This window comes from Austrofundulus limnaeus, unplaced genomic scaffold (genome assembly GCF_001266775.1).
Source record: "Austrofundulus limnaeus strain Quisiro unplaced genomic scaffold, Austrofundulus_limnaeus-1.0 Scaffold26, whole genome shotgun sequence".
Classification (NCBI taxonomy): domain Eukaryota; kingdom Metazoa; phylum Chordata; class Actinopteri; order Cyprinodontiformes; family Rivulidae; genus Austrofundulus; species Austrofundulus limnaeus.
Genome location: NW_013952428.1, coordinates 1,926,070 through 1,941,534, shown reverse-complemented (window position 1 = coordinate 1,941,534; position 15,465 = coordinate 1,926,070). Strand labels below are relative to the sequence as shown.

Sequence of the window (15,465 nt, the reverse complement as noted above, 5' to 3'; positions counted from 1 at the left end):
CCCTATCACACTAGACAACTTAGAATAGAGTAGAATAGAATAAAATAGAATAGAATGGAAAAAAGGAAAGAAAAGAAAAAATAGATGCATGTTTTCTATCAATGGTGTATAAAAACATGGGGTCTACATTGTTTGTGTAAATGTTGATGATTGTGTGAACAGTTTTATTTAACTTTTATTTAAGGTTTTGTATCCGTAAAGTAAAGTGACTACTTCTGTTTCTCAGTTTGTAGGCACTGCTGTGTAATCTGTCTGGACACTGTCTAGTGCACACAAAAAAACACCACACCCACTAAAATGGCTGGACTAAAATGTCCAGGTAAATCATAAGAACACTGTCTTGCCTCATCATAAACAACTATAATAGCTGAACTGTTAGACCAAAGGGTGTGTGCTCTGGAGTCTAAACAAGAGTTAGTGCAAAGCTCTGTGATTGTAGTAATCCACTTTAAGTCCATATGGCACGAGAGAGAAGGTTTCCCAGCTGTCATTACTCGTAGCTTAAGCCCGTCGACTCCTGCGATTCTTTAAACCACTTTACTTTGAAGACGCTTGCATGTTTTGATTGATGCAAAGGGCAATCTGTTTCCAAAAAACTAAAGGATTGAGAAATGCCTATAATATTGTGAAAGACGTGTTCAGGATTCATATAGACACAAATACATTTGTTTATACCAATTTAGCTAATTAAAACAGTAATTTCTTGTGAAAAGTAGTTCATTTAAAATCTGTTGTAATGCACATCTGTATATTTAGCATGTAAAAGAGGAAACAAAGACATTTTTTGTCGTTTATTTTACAAAGACATGCTAAAACAATAACGAGTAGATTTGAAAGTACTATCAAAGAGAATCTTTTTGTTTGCACGCATTTCAAACTAAGTGTTTGATTTTAAATATCCCATGAAAAGGGACCAAACAGGGTGGCTGGGTATGGTTGTGTTCATCACACTGAACGTGGAGCAGAGAAAGCTGGTGAGAGTTGTCTGAGCAGCTCAGTTAGAAGATTATAGATAACCATATTAAATCTCCACGCAGCTGTCATGTTCCTCTGTTCACAGCTGCCATTGTTTTTTTCTTATTATTAGTTAGTCAGACATATAGTAGAGATTATTTAAAAAATAAAGAGCCAATGAAACCATCCAAATCTATTCAAGCTGAGCTTCAAGGTAAAATATTTTTGTTTGTTTTTTCATTATTGTGAACAGGTAACAAATTATCTGCCTTCGTACGTTAGGAGAGCATGAGGGATGAGGATAAAAATGCAGACTTGTGGACATGATGTCAGGAAAAAACATTCTTGTGTTGCAAAACAGAACAAAATGTGCTCCAGAGGTTTTGTAAAGGTAGTAAATAAGCTCAATGCAGATGTGGTATTTAAACATAAAACAAATAGGAACATGCTACAAAATAAAACTAAAAGTAAAGTTTAAAAGAAAAAAAATCCATATAAAACTGAAAGGTGTTTATAATATAAAGCCCAAATAAAAACAAGTACAACAATCAAACTAGGCCAAAAAATAACAAAAATTGTAGCGTTTAGTAACATTGGAAAGTAACTGCGAGTGTTTGTGAAAGGAAAAATAAAGTTGCGACACGTGATTACGTAAGAAGTGTTCAAGGAACTTTGTCGTGAACATCAGAAGAGATTAGGTCTGGTTACAGAGCAGAACAGTTCTGATCATTTTTACTGGCTGACACGATCGTATCAGTATCTGATGCAGAAAAGCATGCATGCCGTCGGGTTTGTTGACTACTTTTTATGGTCAACATTTACAGCTGCGAGACATCTAAGTCAAACTAAAGGACAGCAGCATAGCTTTCTGATGATGTGCTGCACAGAAAACGACACAAAGAATTTGTGAGTCACAAAACATTCGAGAAGACGCCACCAGACCAAAGGTGGTAATTATCTTAAACTAAACAAACCAGTTTAGCTTCGGTCAAAATCACAGTCTGCTTAAAATGAAACTTCAGCTGAACTGCAAACATTGCTGTGTCTTATTCTGCAAGGTTTGTTTCTCTCCGACAAAAATGAAAGGTTTTACATCCCTTAATGTTCTGATTTTGTTTTAGGTCAAAGATTAAAAACCAACTAGTAGTTGATAAAGCTTCAAGTTAACTTGTTTACTTGGTCAAATAACTGCAGCTTTTCTTCCACATGTTTCCATTCTTTCAGAACAAGTTCAACTACTTGATGTGATGAATGAATGTGCCAAACTTTACTGTTGTAAATAATGATGCGAAGACACGTGTTCCTTACAGTGGGCAGATTTGTGGAAAAGAAATCCAGCTGCTGACCTTTGCGTTGGTGTATGTACGTACTGTATATATTAAAGGTTTTATAACATTTTTTCATCGTGTCAGATTGTAATTCAAAGATTCACAGCATTTGCTTTTGGTGGTTTGTGGCCATTAGATTAAAAAACAAACTTGCTTCTTGTGGAACAGTTTTCTCACTTTCTTTGCTTCATTGCTGTTTTCCGTCTGTGTGACTGGACATGCACACAAGCTGTTGATTCTCTGTGGATAACATTTGGTCACCATTTGCGTCTTATTCTGACCATCTCGAGGCGTTGGCATCATCATAAACGTGGGCTTCTTTTCTACATCTGCTACATTTTTACTTGTAACGTTTGAACTCTTGTCTTTATCTGGCGCATGGCCCTCTGCTTATCTGTCCTCGCCTCCCTTCCCCTCCTCCCCGCAAAGTCTCAGTGCCCTGATTGCCAAAAGGTGGATGAGCGGGGATCGGGCTGAGCTGGCCATCACATGCCATCTGCGAGGTCACGCGAGGAAGTGCCCTCACGTTCTGCACTCTCCTTTTTCTTTGACCGTCTTTGTGCGCTAAGGAGGATTGTCAGATAGAGGTAGAAAAGGGCTTGACTTGCCAGGAGTGACAGTCAGAGGAGATTTACGAAAAGGAAGGATATATATGAAGCGACAGATTAGAAGAGGAGAATATAAAACAGGCATATTTGTGCATGGAAGGAGTTAGCAGAGAATCACTGAACCTAATTCTCATTCCCCTGCTCGGCTAAGTGGATCTGACACTGTGATAAAGGCCGTTGAGAGACACGGGATTAAAATATTTACCTACATAGTGGAACATAACGCAGTATGGAGTCTGCATCTGAAAACTCTTGATTTAGAAGGCTACTTGGTGGATAAGATAACCAATAGGACTGAACCTTAAGCTTAAGTATGTGATAAATTAGTTTATGTTAAAAAGCTGACAGGAAAGGCAAAATTCCAAGTAGCTCTTGGCAAACTGGTTATAAGAAGATAATGGGAAAAGTGTTAAAGTGCAGAAATGTCAAGACTGCAGGCATTAAAAATACCAAATGTTTACTGTCAAAAAAGAGATGATAAATATGTTTTTTAAAAAAATACTGGATTTGTTTTGGCAGCATCTTAAAAGATGGATGGTTTCATTAAAAACGCCCTGATTAGACTGACATAAACACTAGAACTGACAGAAAAGCTTGTAACTTTAGAGGTTATATTTAGACTAAATTTAAATGAAATATCTGTTTCTGTCAATAGAGTTACTGATGAAAATCAAAACTCTAAGGATTGGATATTTTGTCAAAAAGAATTGTTTCTATTTCTGTACAAAAATGCACAAGTGAGCATATTACTGCTATAAAAAGACGTTTCACACGTCTCCTTGTTCCAGTGAAGGATAAAGTTGCAACATAAGTAGCCAAGTTATTGAGTCAGCAGCCCTAACAGGCCTGCAGTTGTTGTGTTTCCTGCACCATACTTTAATCCTCTTCTTCAGCTGTGTCAATACCAACCATTCATGCAATATTTGTCCTCTATATGTCTCAGCCCCAGTAACCAACTCAGCCACTCAGCTTCTCTCTCTCTCTCTCTCTCTCTATCCATCACCTTTTGTAGACCTCCTTTCCTTCTCCAGGATGCAACATAATGACGTTCCTGCCAGCGCAGGCAGACTGTCTCAGTTCTAATGTGTTTGCATGTTGAGGAGATTACAAGGAAACAGCTTGCCAGGGGGCAGGCAGCTGCTGTTTCCTTAAGTTTTCAACAATCTGGGGGGACAACCTCAGGATGCCATGGGGGAAAAGTGGCTCGGCAGCTCTGCTGCTGCTGCTCTCGGGCAAAGCTATCAGGCGGGCCAAAGCCAGGTAGGATTAGGTTTTTGCTGCAGGCTGCTGTGGGGTTTTAGACACATGTAAAGATTAGCAAGTACTGTGAACTTAAAGGTGCAACTCTGGTTGATTGATGATAGGATTTAAATGGGGTTAGTGATCCAAGTTAATATTATGATACTGTTCGGAACTGTTTTTTTTTCCCCTTTTGGTTGCTTTATAGATCTACTGTGTGTTTGATTGTTTGTTTTCCATTATGCATGTGGTGACAAAAAACATGTTTTCAGTATCATTTGAGTTAATTGTTGCATTCTGGTAAAAGTAAGAGGCTTTCATTAGAAGATTAAGGATTGAAAATTAAAGTCTGTTCAGTGTTTTCTGATTGACTACTATAGTCCATGAACGTAGTTGGTTGTTGGGGTTGGCTCGCGTTATTTCACACAGTTTCAAGTTTGAACGCAGACGGCTTCAGATGTGTCCATTCTTCTCTAAGCACATGGCTTCCTGTTAATTCTTTGTGTTATTGCAAGGTCCATTCAACAAGGAACAATTACATTTGACATTTTCAGCTGTCCTCTTTTATAATTAGCGTGCGCTTGGTTTCGTGGGACGTGTCTCTAATGTATATATTTTGCGAGCAGGTTTGGAGTAAATGTTAGCAAGTTACAGCTAAGCGAATACTTTCACACAAGCCAAGAAAGTGGATGTAGGGATAATTTCATTGCTCTTTTTTAAATTTGTCCCCAGGAGTAATTCCATGTCACTTCTGGTAATTCTCCTGGTGTTTTAGCCCGAGCTTTAGTTTAATGTTATGATTTTACGGTAGATGATCATTTGGCTGCGAGCGTTTTAGATCCTTTGATACAAGTTCTGATTCCCAGCAGGGTTGTCTCTCTTAAATACAGAGCACAATAGGTATAATGTAATGTGTGGGAAAGCCCGGAATATTTTCCTAACATTTTAACATTCACCTACAATTGTCTTGTTTTGTAAGTTTACTTGGGGGGGGCAAAGTGGTTGGTTTGTTGAGGAGGTTGAGGTGGTTGGGGGTGGGTGGGGGGTTACAGAGTTGCTCATGGATGTTGACAGACCTGTCACACTTGTAAAACTTGAAATGCTTTCACTTTTTCCATATTTATTTCTTTCCGTTTTGTCCCTTTTCTCAAACATCCTCGTCACTTTCTGACACCCGGGAGTGACTTGTCATGTTTCTAACCCGACTCAGGTATGAGGTCAAACCGGGGTGTTGCAACAAGAAACTTTCTTTTACATATAAGGATATAAGGCATGGGTTGTTTTAACACACTACATCAGAGGTGGCCAAAGTGGGGCCCGTGGGCCAAAATTGGCCCGCCGAGCCATTTGATTTGGGCCGCCAGCAGTTGTCCTGGCTACCAGGTTGTTTTCTCCTGTTTTATGTCGAAACACTATATTTCCACGTAATCCTTCCAACCACTGGTCCCAACTAAGGGCTGTAGTGCAGAAAGTCTTAACTCATGGCACCTACTTTATCTTTATATTAAAATTAAACATAAAATACAAGTAACTAGACATTTAGATTCAATTTAAGCATACACCTATATTTGCACATTTAATAAGATCACAAATAGGCTTACTCAAATTTTACTTTATGAAAAGTCTCATGAGCTTTTGCTGCTCAACTGTACGTCAGATTTTCTGCACATCCATTGGCTAGCAAAAATAAATAAATACAAACAAAAAAATATGGGCCACCACACTGGCTGCTAGCTTAATCATAAACAAAACAACTTTGCTAAAAAGTATTTGCTTTTCATGTATTATATTATTGCATTTGGCCCACAGCCCTCAGATTTATTTTCATGTTGGCCCCCTCAGGGAAAATGTTTGGGCACCCCTGCACTACATCATTAGATGCCTTTTAATAAAAATGTTCCATGTAAATATGAGTGTGCAGCAATTTGGAGTCCTTTGATTAGTTCAATGCATGCAGTAACTTGAGGTATCCATTTAAAATTTACAGGCACATATAGTTTTACTATCGGCTAGTCAGCCTTCTGTGTATCAAGAGACCATCTCCTTTAATCTAAACAATGGTTGTCTTTGTTGTGCTTCACAGTTTTCTGAATGGAAGATTTTAGAGTGGCAAGTAACAGCTTCTGGTTCAAACCAGAGAAGAACTAGACGGCTGGTATGTTTGTAAGGGTGTGTCACCTTAAAGGCTTGAGGGAGGGGACAGGTGCAAATGTTTTCATAGTAAGACACTTGTCACTCCCTCCTGGATTCCATCCAATGCGCAACTATCTCAACCAGCTCGATGCCACACTAATTATTTACATCACTTCCTACCACTGCTCAGAAGAACTTGAACAACTGACCGATTTAGATCGCGCTCATAAGTATCAAGTCACTAATACTGGATAAAGCCTGTGCCGGACTGTAATTCCTGGATTTCTTCAGCACTGTAGACATGGTAGTAAGAGAGGAGGTGGTTGTTAGCAGAGCTGAAGCCAAGATGCAGTTTCAACCCCCCATAATAGGGCATTTTAGACGCTATCCAAATGCGTTTCGGGGCAAGAGATCGAAGCCATCTCTCTACAGGAGAACATTCAGGTATGTGTGATTAGGAAGACTTGTTAAGTTGAGATCGCAACATAATATTCATCAAGGTTTTTGGTCAGACTTCTCTGTTTTTAGAGTGAAGTTGTGTAGATGGCAGATGGCACATTGTGTGATGATGGAAAAAAGAAAACCTCTAAACATCCTCTGAGGGTCTCAGTCCAAACATTTCCATGGTGTGCTAATTGCTGAAGCTATATGCAGCTGTTGCTCATGTTGTCCTTTAATTATATATTTTTCATGTTGACAAATGTATGTATTTTTAGCTGCCAACTTTTTTAGCACAACTAGTGTCTTTGGACAGCTCTGGTATCAATTTTATTGACAGATTTTTAAAACCAGAAGTCACTTTATCAGCTGGTTAAGCTTTAATCTAATGCTGTTGACACTCCTTTTATTTATTTATTTTTTTTGTTTTAAACTTTGTGGAGCTAATAAAGACTAATTTTCTCCCTAAATACCTTTTATGAATTACCATTTCCCTGCACTTGTGGATATAAGAAAAAAACAATCAAAATAATTCATCCATCCATCCATCCATCCATTTTCTTTACCTATTTTTTCCTCCCTGAGTCGCAGAGAGCTGCTATCTGTCTCCAGTGGTCAATAGGCAAAAGGTGGCGTCCACCCTGGACAGTTTACCAACAATCACAAGACTACAGAGACAATGAAGACACAAAATTATTCACTTAAACTTTGTGACAATTTAGCTACCAGTTAACCTAACTACATGTTTTTGTCAGTGGAAGAAAAACCAACAGGGAGACGATGCAGACATTTCTACTGTATTCTAATATATTTGATATAATTTGATATATGATATAGTATTCACAAAACTTTACTTAATCTGAAGATAAAATAGAATTGCAAAGGAAACATTCTAGAGCAAAATTTATTGATTTATTTTTGAGAATACAGTATAGTTTGTACCCTGACTTTTGATCATTAGGTGTGCACCGATTCCAGTTTTCTTGCTGATCTCTGATCTTTAAAAAGTCTGACCTGCCGATTCTGATTTTGGCCGATGTCAATTTTTTAAACAGCTGACACTGTCAGACGTTATAAAGTCACAATACAACTTCAGTGCTGAAATGTTATTTTACTGAAATACTTTTGAAGTATACCCTTGAAACAATACAAACATGTTGTAACTGGATGTTATTAGGTAGTGCTCACAGCAGAGCAGAAAGAGGATCGTGACAGATTTTCAGGCCTTTGTGGAGGTAGAAAAACAGATCTTTTCCAGTGATCTTCTCTGTGCACAAAAAATGGGCAAACATAAAAAACGATGGATGAATGATTGTGCGCTCTAAAGTTAATCTGATGAAAATATTTAACAAGCTAACATGCCAAACATTTGCTTGCAGTGAGCAATGTTTCTGCTATTTTTCAGTCATAGTGAACTTGCATTTATCCTGTCTGCCACCACAAATGAAAAAAAAATGTTTACAAGTCATTTGACATTTAAAAACTGTTACGTCTACCTTTTTAATCTGATCTAATCTGTTTTATAACCAGTGAGTTATAGATTAATGTAGGCTGAAGATAAATTATTGAAATCAGTGTGTTACAAAAAAATGAGAGAGATGATCTACTTCATCAAACAGACAATGCAAATATGATAACCTGAATTCAGTGTTTGGTTAAATTAAATTTTTATGCTTTTTATTGTTATTAATTTGTTGCAAATAAAATAATAATATGTCAGGAACTACAGACCAGTGAGGAGGAGTTGCAATAATAAAAATCACCAGTTTTTCCAGACTAATCTTAGTTTGGTAGCCAATAAAAAAAGCAAACCTCATTAACATTACCTCAGGGACTAACACAGGAAACCCAAGGACTAACTAAATTAATGAGACAGGAGAGAAACTTATACAGTGGCTGATCAGAGGAAGGGACAGAAATAAACAAAGTACAAAATCACTGGCAACACATAAATCAAAAGTGAGCAAAATAGTAACAATGACGATGTCAAATGACAAATCAAACTACAAAAAAATCCAAACAATTAAGGTATGATCCCTATTTAAGCAGATTTGATGCAGCTGGGACACTTTTCAGTGACTGGCAGGACAAATCCAGCAGCAACTCTGAAGGTAACAAAAGAAATAGAAGTGAACTTATTAAAATCTAACAAAAGTTGCCAAATGTGTGCATTCCAAATAGCCAGCTTCAGAAGGTGCAAAAATATCAACATATTTTACATAAAGATGTAAATACCTGTTTGTGATATTTGACTTCTTTAAATGTGTGTATGTTTAAAGCTTAACAAATACTACTTAGAAAAACTACTGAAGTTACCCCCAAATTACTGCTCTCACACCAGAGTCAATATTTAATACCAATCCTGTATTTATTTAGTCTTTATCTAAAAACTATAAAAGGGTACTTTATATTTATAAAATGCTGTATAAGCTATTTTTTTAAATTGACATGAGCTGGATCAGACTGGACTTCCTGTTATGACATAAACTTTAGGCTTTTAAATGTTGGAATGCAGCCTTGCCGGTTTGGAAGGTTGTAAAGCAGCAGCAAAACATTTTTTTACACAGTAAATCTTTTTGTTGCAGTTGAACTTTCTTGATAACATTTTGTCAGTTTGTGGCAAAAAAACAACTACAAGACCTTATGATTGCAACACTTTCAGTGTAGCTTTTACAGTAGCACGCATTATGTCCCGTAAGATGTATCTACTCTTACAGTCAGGATTTTGTTTTCTACATGAGTTTCTGTGCTTAGCTGTTTTTGTTTATCAAGACACAAGTTTAGATGTAAGAATTTTGTTTGGACTTCTTTTTGCATCAAAGCCAAACTTCAACATAAAAATGAACAGTTTCATGACTTTACATAAGACAGAGGGAATTGAGCCTAAACTGAATACAAATAAAGGACCGAGGATGGCATTTTAGTCTGATCTTTCATCTTCACAACACATTGATTTAGTTTCTCTGCTTGTTTTCTTGTTACTTTCCGTGAAACAACATTCTTATTTTTGAAATTCTGCTTAATTTCTGTTGAAACTCTTGAGTATCTTCCTCGCTCAGACTCCCCACCATGAAACTGGTTTAACTCAGTCTTGCATCAGTTGATTTGTAAATGTCAGCGTGTATGAAACGCAGTAGAAAATTTGCCAGTTATTTTTGACCTGAGTGCTTCCAGCAAACTTTATGTCTCCATCTGCAGCGGTGGAGGCGTGACGAGCCATCTGGCATTCTTTACAGAAATCTAATTTGCTGAATCAAAGAATGTGGCCGAGCAGCACACCGCTGACAGGAGGCAGCAGACCACTTCCTGTGTAACGCTGCAGGGTGGGAGTGGGTCTGCCAGCTTGTGTCCCATTGTTAGCAGAAAACGTTGCTCTGTTGAGCCCTACAGGAAACAAAGGCTATCGTTGCTTTTGTTCTAGAAAGAACCCTTCAGCAAATCTGAAAAAAAATTATAAAGACCCTTACTGCATGTTTCACATTTTGTTATTAGAGGCTTTTATTTACAAAAAGGCTTTAGTAGATGGAGGGGTGTGACCCTACAGAAAGATTTCATATTCTTACAGTGACATCTAGTGGATCTTTTTAGGCATTTTTCCTCAAGGCCACATTTTGCAAGAACAATAGAGACCCCCCCCCCCACCCCCCACCCCTTTGTGTCAGCTCACCATCTCTCTCCTCACGCCGGCCCTTCCTTCATCCCACACTCCTTTTGTCTCTCCAGCTGTCTGCTCTCCAGGCCGATTCATTCGTCCCACGCCGCCTCACGCTTTGCCTGTGTTGTTTTGTTTTAACGCATCTCTGTGTGTCTGCCCATTTGTTTGCATGCATGCGTGCGATTTCTTTACGTGTGTGTATGTCTGCACCAGAGATCCCAGCCCCACCGAGATGAGCGTGGAGCCCTGGGCCAGCTCCCGGGACCAGGCAGCCGCTAAGCAAGCACACAGCCCGCTCGACGCCCCCTCTGAGGACCAGGAGACGTTCCCCGACAAAGCCTGCGTGGACTCGTTCTGGCATGAGGTTCAGACCATCCAACAGGGCGACCCGGATCTTGGCTGCAGCAGGAGAGACTCCAGACACTCAGAAGGTAATTACTGCAGATCCGGGGTCTGATTTTTTTTATTTTTATTATTTTTTTACGAGTGGAAAGGGAGAGCAGATACAAGATGCTTTTATGCAGAAGCTTTTCTTAAACGTTGTGTCGGGCTACCACACAGAGCCTCCATCTTCTCCACAAAAATGATTCACTTGCCATGGCAACATATCAGCTTTCTCATGTGGTGAAGTAGCACTCATCTTCACCATGACAACACTTTCAAACAGCCCAAGATGGAGACACAAGCCAAACAGACCTTGAATTTGTCTTTTTTAAATGGAGTTTTCTCTTATTTTCATATTTCTCTTTTAGACATTTAATTATGAATCAAAAACATTCCTTTTTACACTTAGTCAACTTACTTAATAAAAATAAATGCATTTTAAAGTGCCTGTGACATGCATGTTCTTCAAATACAAAAAGTCAAAGAAAACATCTTTATATTTAAGAAAGTTGGAACAATACACACGATTTTACCCATTTTTTTCCCATAACTGGCATATTTCCTTTTGAACTTGGCTCAGCCAAAGTGAAACAGGAAGTGACATCAAAGGGGAACTCTTTAACAAAGAAAACTCCCTGGTCTTTGTTTATTGAAACAATATTATTTGAACTCTGACTCTTATTTATCTCTGATTTTGACTCAAAATAATCTTAAGAAACATCAGATTCTTCTCTACAGTCTGGGTTGTTAGCTGTTGTAGCAACACTCTGTTCACTTTGACATCACTTCCTGTTGCTTTACAGGCAAAAATCTCAACAACTGATCATCTCAGTAACATGAAATTTCTTTTGCAGTATTTTGTCAGTGACATCTTTTCAAAAATGCATTCATATGTATTACAAAAATTTGACGTCACAGGCAGTTTAATGCATTTCTTGCTGAATTCAAGATGCCTACTAACTTCCTGTCAGCTGTTTTTATTCACATGAAGGTTTTGTGTAAGAGCAGGTCCTTTCTACTCCAATAAAACCAATTGTGTTTTATATTTAATAAAGTTCTTTTATTACACACCTAATTATTGTATGTCTCTTCAAACATGCCTGACATTTTTCAACGTTGTACTTCCATCTTCAGAGGTGTCAACATCAGCTGGGACACCTCTGACCAAGACGGAAGTATAATGTTGAAACATATGTGTGAAGAGACATAAAATAAAGTGTTTAATAAAAGAAAGACTTCAATAATTGACTCTTTCTCATTCTAACAGACTGTTTGGAGTCATAAAAACCCAGAATTGTTCTTACTAAAATATTACAATTACTGATCATTACTCGTTGTGTGACTGAGTGCTGCTAATTTTAGAAGCTCATTAACTGGAATATGTTTATATGTGATTGTTGTTGAAACCATTTTTATAAATTTGACTTTTTAGCTTTAAATTGTGTAAAAAGTTGAGTTTACATTTAATTTGGTTTTAACTGGATTTTAACATCCAAGTTTGAGCAGAAAGTGCTTTTAGAAAAGGTTTAACTGAAGCACAGAAAGTAATTAACTTTCCCAGAATTACACTTGCAGAAGTATTACATGCGTTTTACTGGATGTGCGTTTGTGTCTGCCTTCATGTTCCAGAAGGAGAGCAAGAGGAGCAGTGGCTGGCCGACGCTGGCTTATCGACCCTCATCAGCGACGACGGCGAGGATGTAGACAAGGCGGTGCTGCTGTCCACTCTGACTAAGACGCAGGCGCTCGCCGTTCAGCGTCGACTCGATTCCTACACTGTGTCCCGCCGGAAAAAAAACAAACCGCCGCCTCGTGACGTTCGGGACATCTTCAGCTCTGCTCAGGTCAGCGTGAGGAAATGACTCAAAAAAATACTTTCACCAGTCAAAAGGAAGTTTGCTTACAGCTCAAAAAATATGTTTTTGTCTCAAACAAGTTGTCTGCACCTAATATACAAAACTCAATAAATACGTTTTAAATGAAACCTTAAGATTCAGACCTGTTAAGGAAAGCCTCCTCTGTTGGAATTCTGTTTGTAAAGTTAAATAAAAAAAAAATCAAGCATGATCCCCAAAGTAATTGTCAGTGAAAGAGTTTGTTGATTGGGTCTCTTGTTGCTCTGACCTATAACAATAAAAGCAAATCGCATGTAAAGGCCAGGCTTTGTCCTCGACGCCTGAATGTGTCAGCCTTCAGAGAGGAACAGAAACTCAGCTCCTCTGATTATTATCAGTACCTTATCAAAGGAAACACCCTGTATTCTTCTGTGTATTTGAGTAATACACACATTTTACTCCCAGGAGTGCAGATAGTATTTAAGAATTGATATTTATAACTGTTACTATAGAGGTTTGTTCTTAACTTGCCCAAACTCTCTTTCAACAGACTCTGCTGCCAGAATCTCAGCATAACGAAGACCTTGCCCAACACAGTATGGCTTCAGTTGCCAAAACACCACTTTCAGGTAAAAACTACATGAAATGACCTGACTGACTGAAAATGCTCTATTGACTAAACAAAATATGGATACAAGATTTGAATGTATTTAAAGATGGCTGCACAGTGGCTATGGTTGTTTTTAATACTTAAACAGAATCCAAACTTCACTTTATGACTAATTCTTTTCCAGTCATCCTACAAATGACTCTTGAGTTTTAACCTAATTTACCTCACCTTTACCCTGTTTTTTTATGTCCAAATGAGTTGTGAGGAGTAGATCTGTGTCCTGTTGTCTTGTTAGTTTTTCTGGTTTAGATTAATCTCTGCGTAGCTTCTTGTGTCAGCATGCTGCTGCTGGAGCATCCGTGTCTGTTTTGTTGCTTTCTAGTAAACAGGAAACTATTTAAATCGTATTTTTCACAATTTTAACCCTAATCTAGTTCACCCTAACAGTCTGATTTGATTTCAGTTATTTAAAATAATTGAGTGCATTGGCATTTCAGATGAACTTTAACACAGTTAAATCTGATACATAGTCAGTATTTTTGTTTTTTTCCTGTATATATTTTACTTTTTTTGATTAAAATAACAACAAGGTCAAAGATAAGTCTGTGGAACGTTTCCTTCTCTTCTTCTTTGTCCTCTCAAAGTTTGATCTTTTGTTTTTTTCCCCCCTAATGACACGTTTTCAGTTGACTTGCTGCATTGAAATAACACTTTGTGTTTTCTTTTTTCATGGCTTTAGAGCATCAACGAGGCGCTCCTAAAGAGGAGTTCCTCATCACGGACATCGCTTACTGCGAACAGGCCGTCATCTTCATTAAACAAGCCAAGTTTCCACAGAATAACACTCAACACAGGAAAGAAGATGGCTCACTCCCTGTAAGTACCCAGTGTTTTTACTACTCATAGTTCAGCTCCAGGAACACTTTTTTTTTCTTTAGATATTATTTCAGTCGGGGAAGTGTCTGAGGAGGAAGTTTCTTCAAGTTTCATTTTAAAACAAGAAATTTTTTTAAAAATGAAATAAGGGGAAACACCCACTTGTGTTCCACTGTATTTTATTTCCCTCTGTCCTTGCGGCACGCTAACAAAGCTAGCAAGTAAAAGTCATAGCTATATACAGTATATACATGGCCCATACACTACTGGAGCATTAAGAAGAAAAATAGTTTGTTTCAGCACCAGGAAGTTTGTTACAATTAAAGCCTTCTTAAAATAGAAATGCATGATCAAAGTGGTTTTAAAATTAATGTTGAAAATGTTGAAACATTCAAATTTAAGGATGTTAAAAATGTCTGTTTACATTTGATCAAAATATAGTTATTTTTGAAACCCTGATTTTTATTTTGTGCCACAAAGTCCAGCAGATTTGATTTGTTTCACTATATTTTATTTGAAATGAGAGGAGTTGTGTTTGTTGAATTATTCATGTTAACTTTAGATGATTATTTCTCTGCGTGCTTGTGATAGGATATCAATATCAATCATTATTTCTCTTCTATTTGTTGTGATGTTTTGCCTTCTCTGTTGTTTTACCTGTCATCATTAAAACGTTCTGTTTTCTCCTCCTCGATCCCCCCACCTTCTCATCCTCAGCGGGTGGTCTGTCCCAAGTGTCGTCTGGGAGTGACTCGGATACAGGATCTCTCCCACACCGACATGAAGAAGGTGCGCCAGCTGGCTCTCATCGACATGACGGCGCTCTGCGACCTTTTAGAAGTGGAGGTGAAACGGCACAAAACTGGAAGGAGGAAAATCCCAGGTGAAAATACAACCTTGTGTTCTCGTAAGGTTTAAGCACACAGAATCTTAAACATTTTATATACGGTATATTTATTTAAATTGAGTAAAATCTACACCGACTCCTCTAATAACAGTTTAACCTGTTTTCGATGCTTATTTTCCATAATATTTTGAACAAATTTATACATTAACACATGATCGACAGTTATTTACTTTTTTTATTATTATTTTTTTATTTTTTCACAGAGAGTACACTTTTCAGTGTACCGTTAGCCACGCTGCTGGAGAACGAACAGAAACTGAAGCCAAACACGACGATTCCTCTCTTCCTGCAGGCGGTGTGTATCTGACAACTGCTGACTTTTCACAACCCGTAGACATGTCAGAAATCACATGAAACAGTTTATATGTTCTTAATTACAAACTGTTGTTCAGTCTGTGTAAGAAAGAATGAGAGTTTTGTAGTTTTGATGTTTTGCTCAGCTTGTGTTGCCATCATGTCTTTGTTAAAGTCCAACCATACTTTGAATAATAATAATAA

General features: G+C 37.8%; 1 protein-coding gene and 1 long non-coding RNA gene across 4 annotated transcripts in view; one reads left to right on the top strand and one right to left on the bottom strand.

Moving 5' to 3' along the window:
* LOC106515129 (uncharacterized) overlaps positions 1–10,661 on the bottom strand; it is a 13,831-nt gene extending 3,170 nt beyond the window's left edge. The window contains exon 1 of the long non-coding RNA XR_001309964.1: positions 10,368–10,661. This is a non-coding gene — a long non-coding RNA (uncharacterized LOC106515129). The remainder of the gene's footprint in view (positions 1–10,367) is intronic.
* The window catches only part of arhgap40 (Rho GTPase activating protein 40), a 20,016-nt gene continuing 8,445 nt past the window's right edge, over positions 3,895–15,465 (top strand). The window contains exons 1-7 of one of the 3 annotated variants that reach the window (XM_014004770.1): positions 3,895–4,150; positions 10,569–10,786; positions 12,369–12,583; positions 13,125–13,203; positions 13,924–14,060; positions 14,778–14,943; positions 15,171–15,262. In XM_014004770.1, coding sequence (XP_013860224.1) covers positions 4,074–4,150; positions 10,569–10,786; positions 12,369–12,583; positions 13,125–13,203; positions 13,924–14,060; positions 14,778–14,943; positions 15,171–15,262 — 984 coding nt within the window. In that variant the 5' untranslated portion in view covers positions 3,895–4,073. Of the gene's footprint in view, positions 4,151–6,334; positions 6,707–8,765; positions 8,812–10,568; positions 10,787–12,368; positions 12,584–13,124; positions 13,204–13,923; positions 14,061–14,777; positions 14,944–15,170; positions 15,263–15,465 lie in introns of those variants that run through there. The other 2 variants (XM_014004769.1, XM_014004771.1) reach the window with 2 other exon arrangements.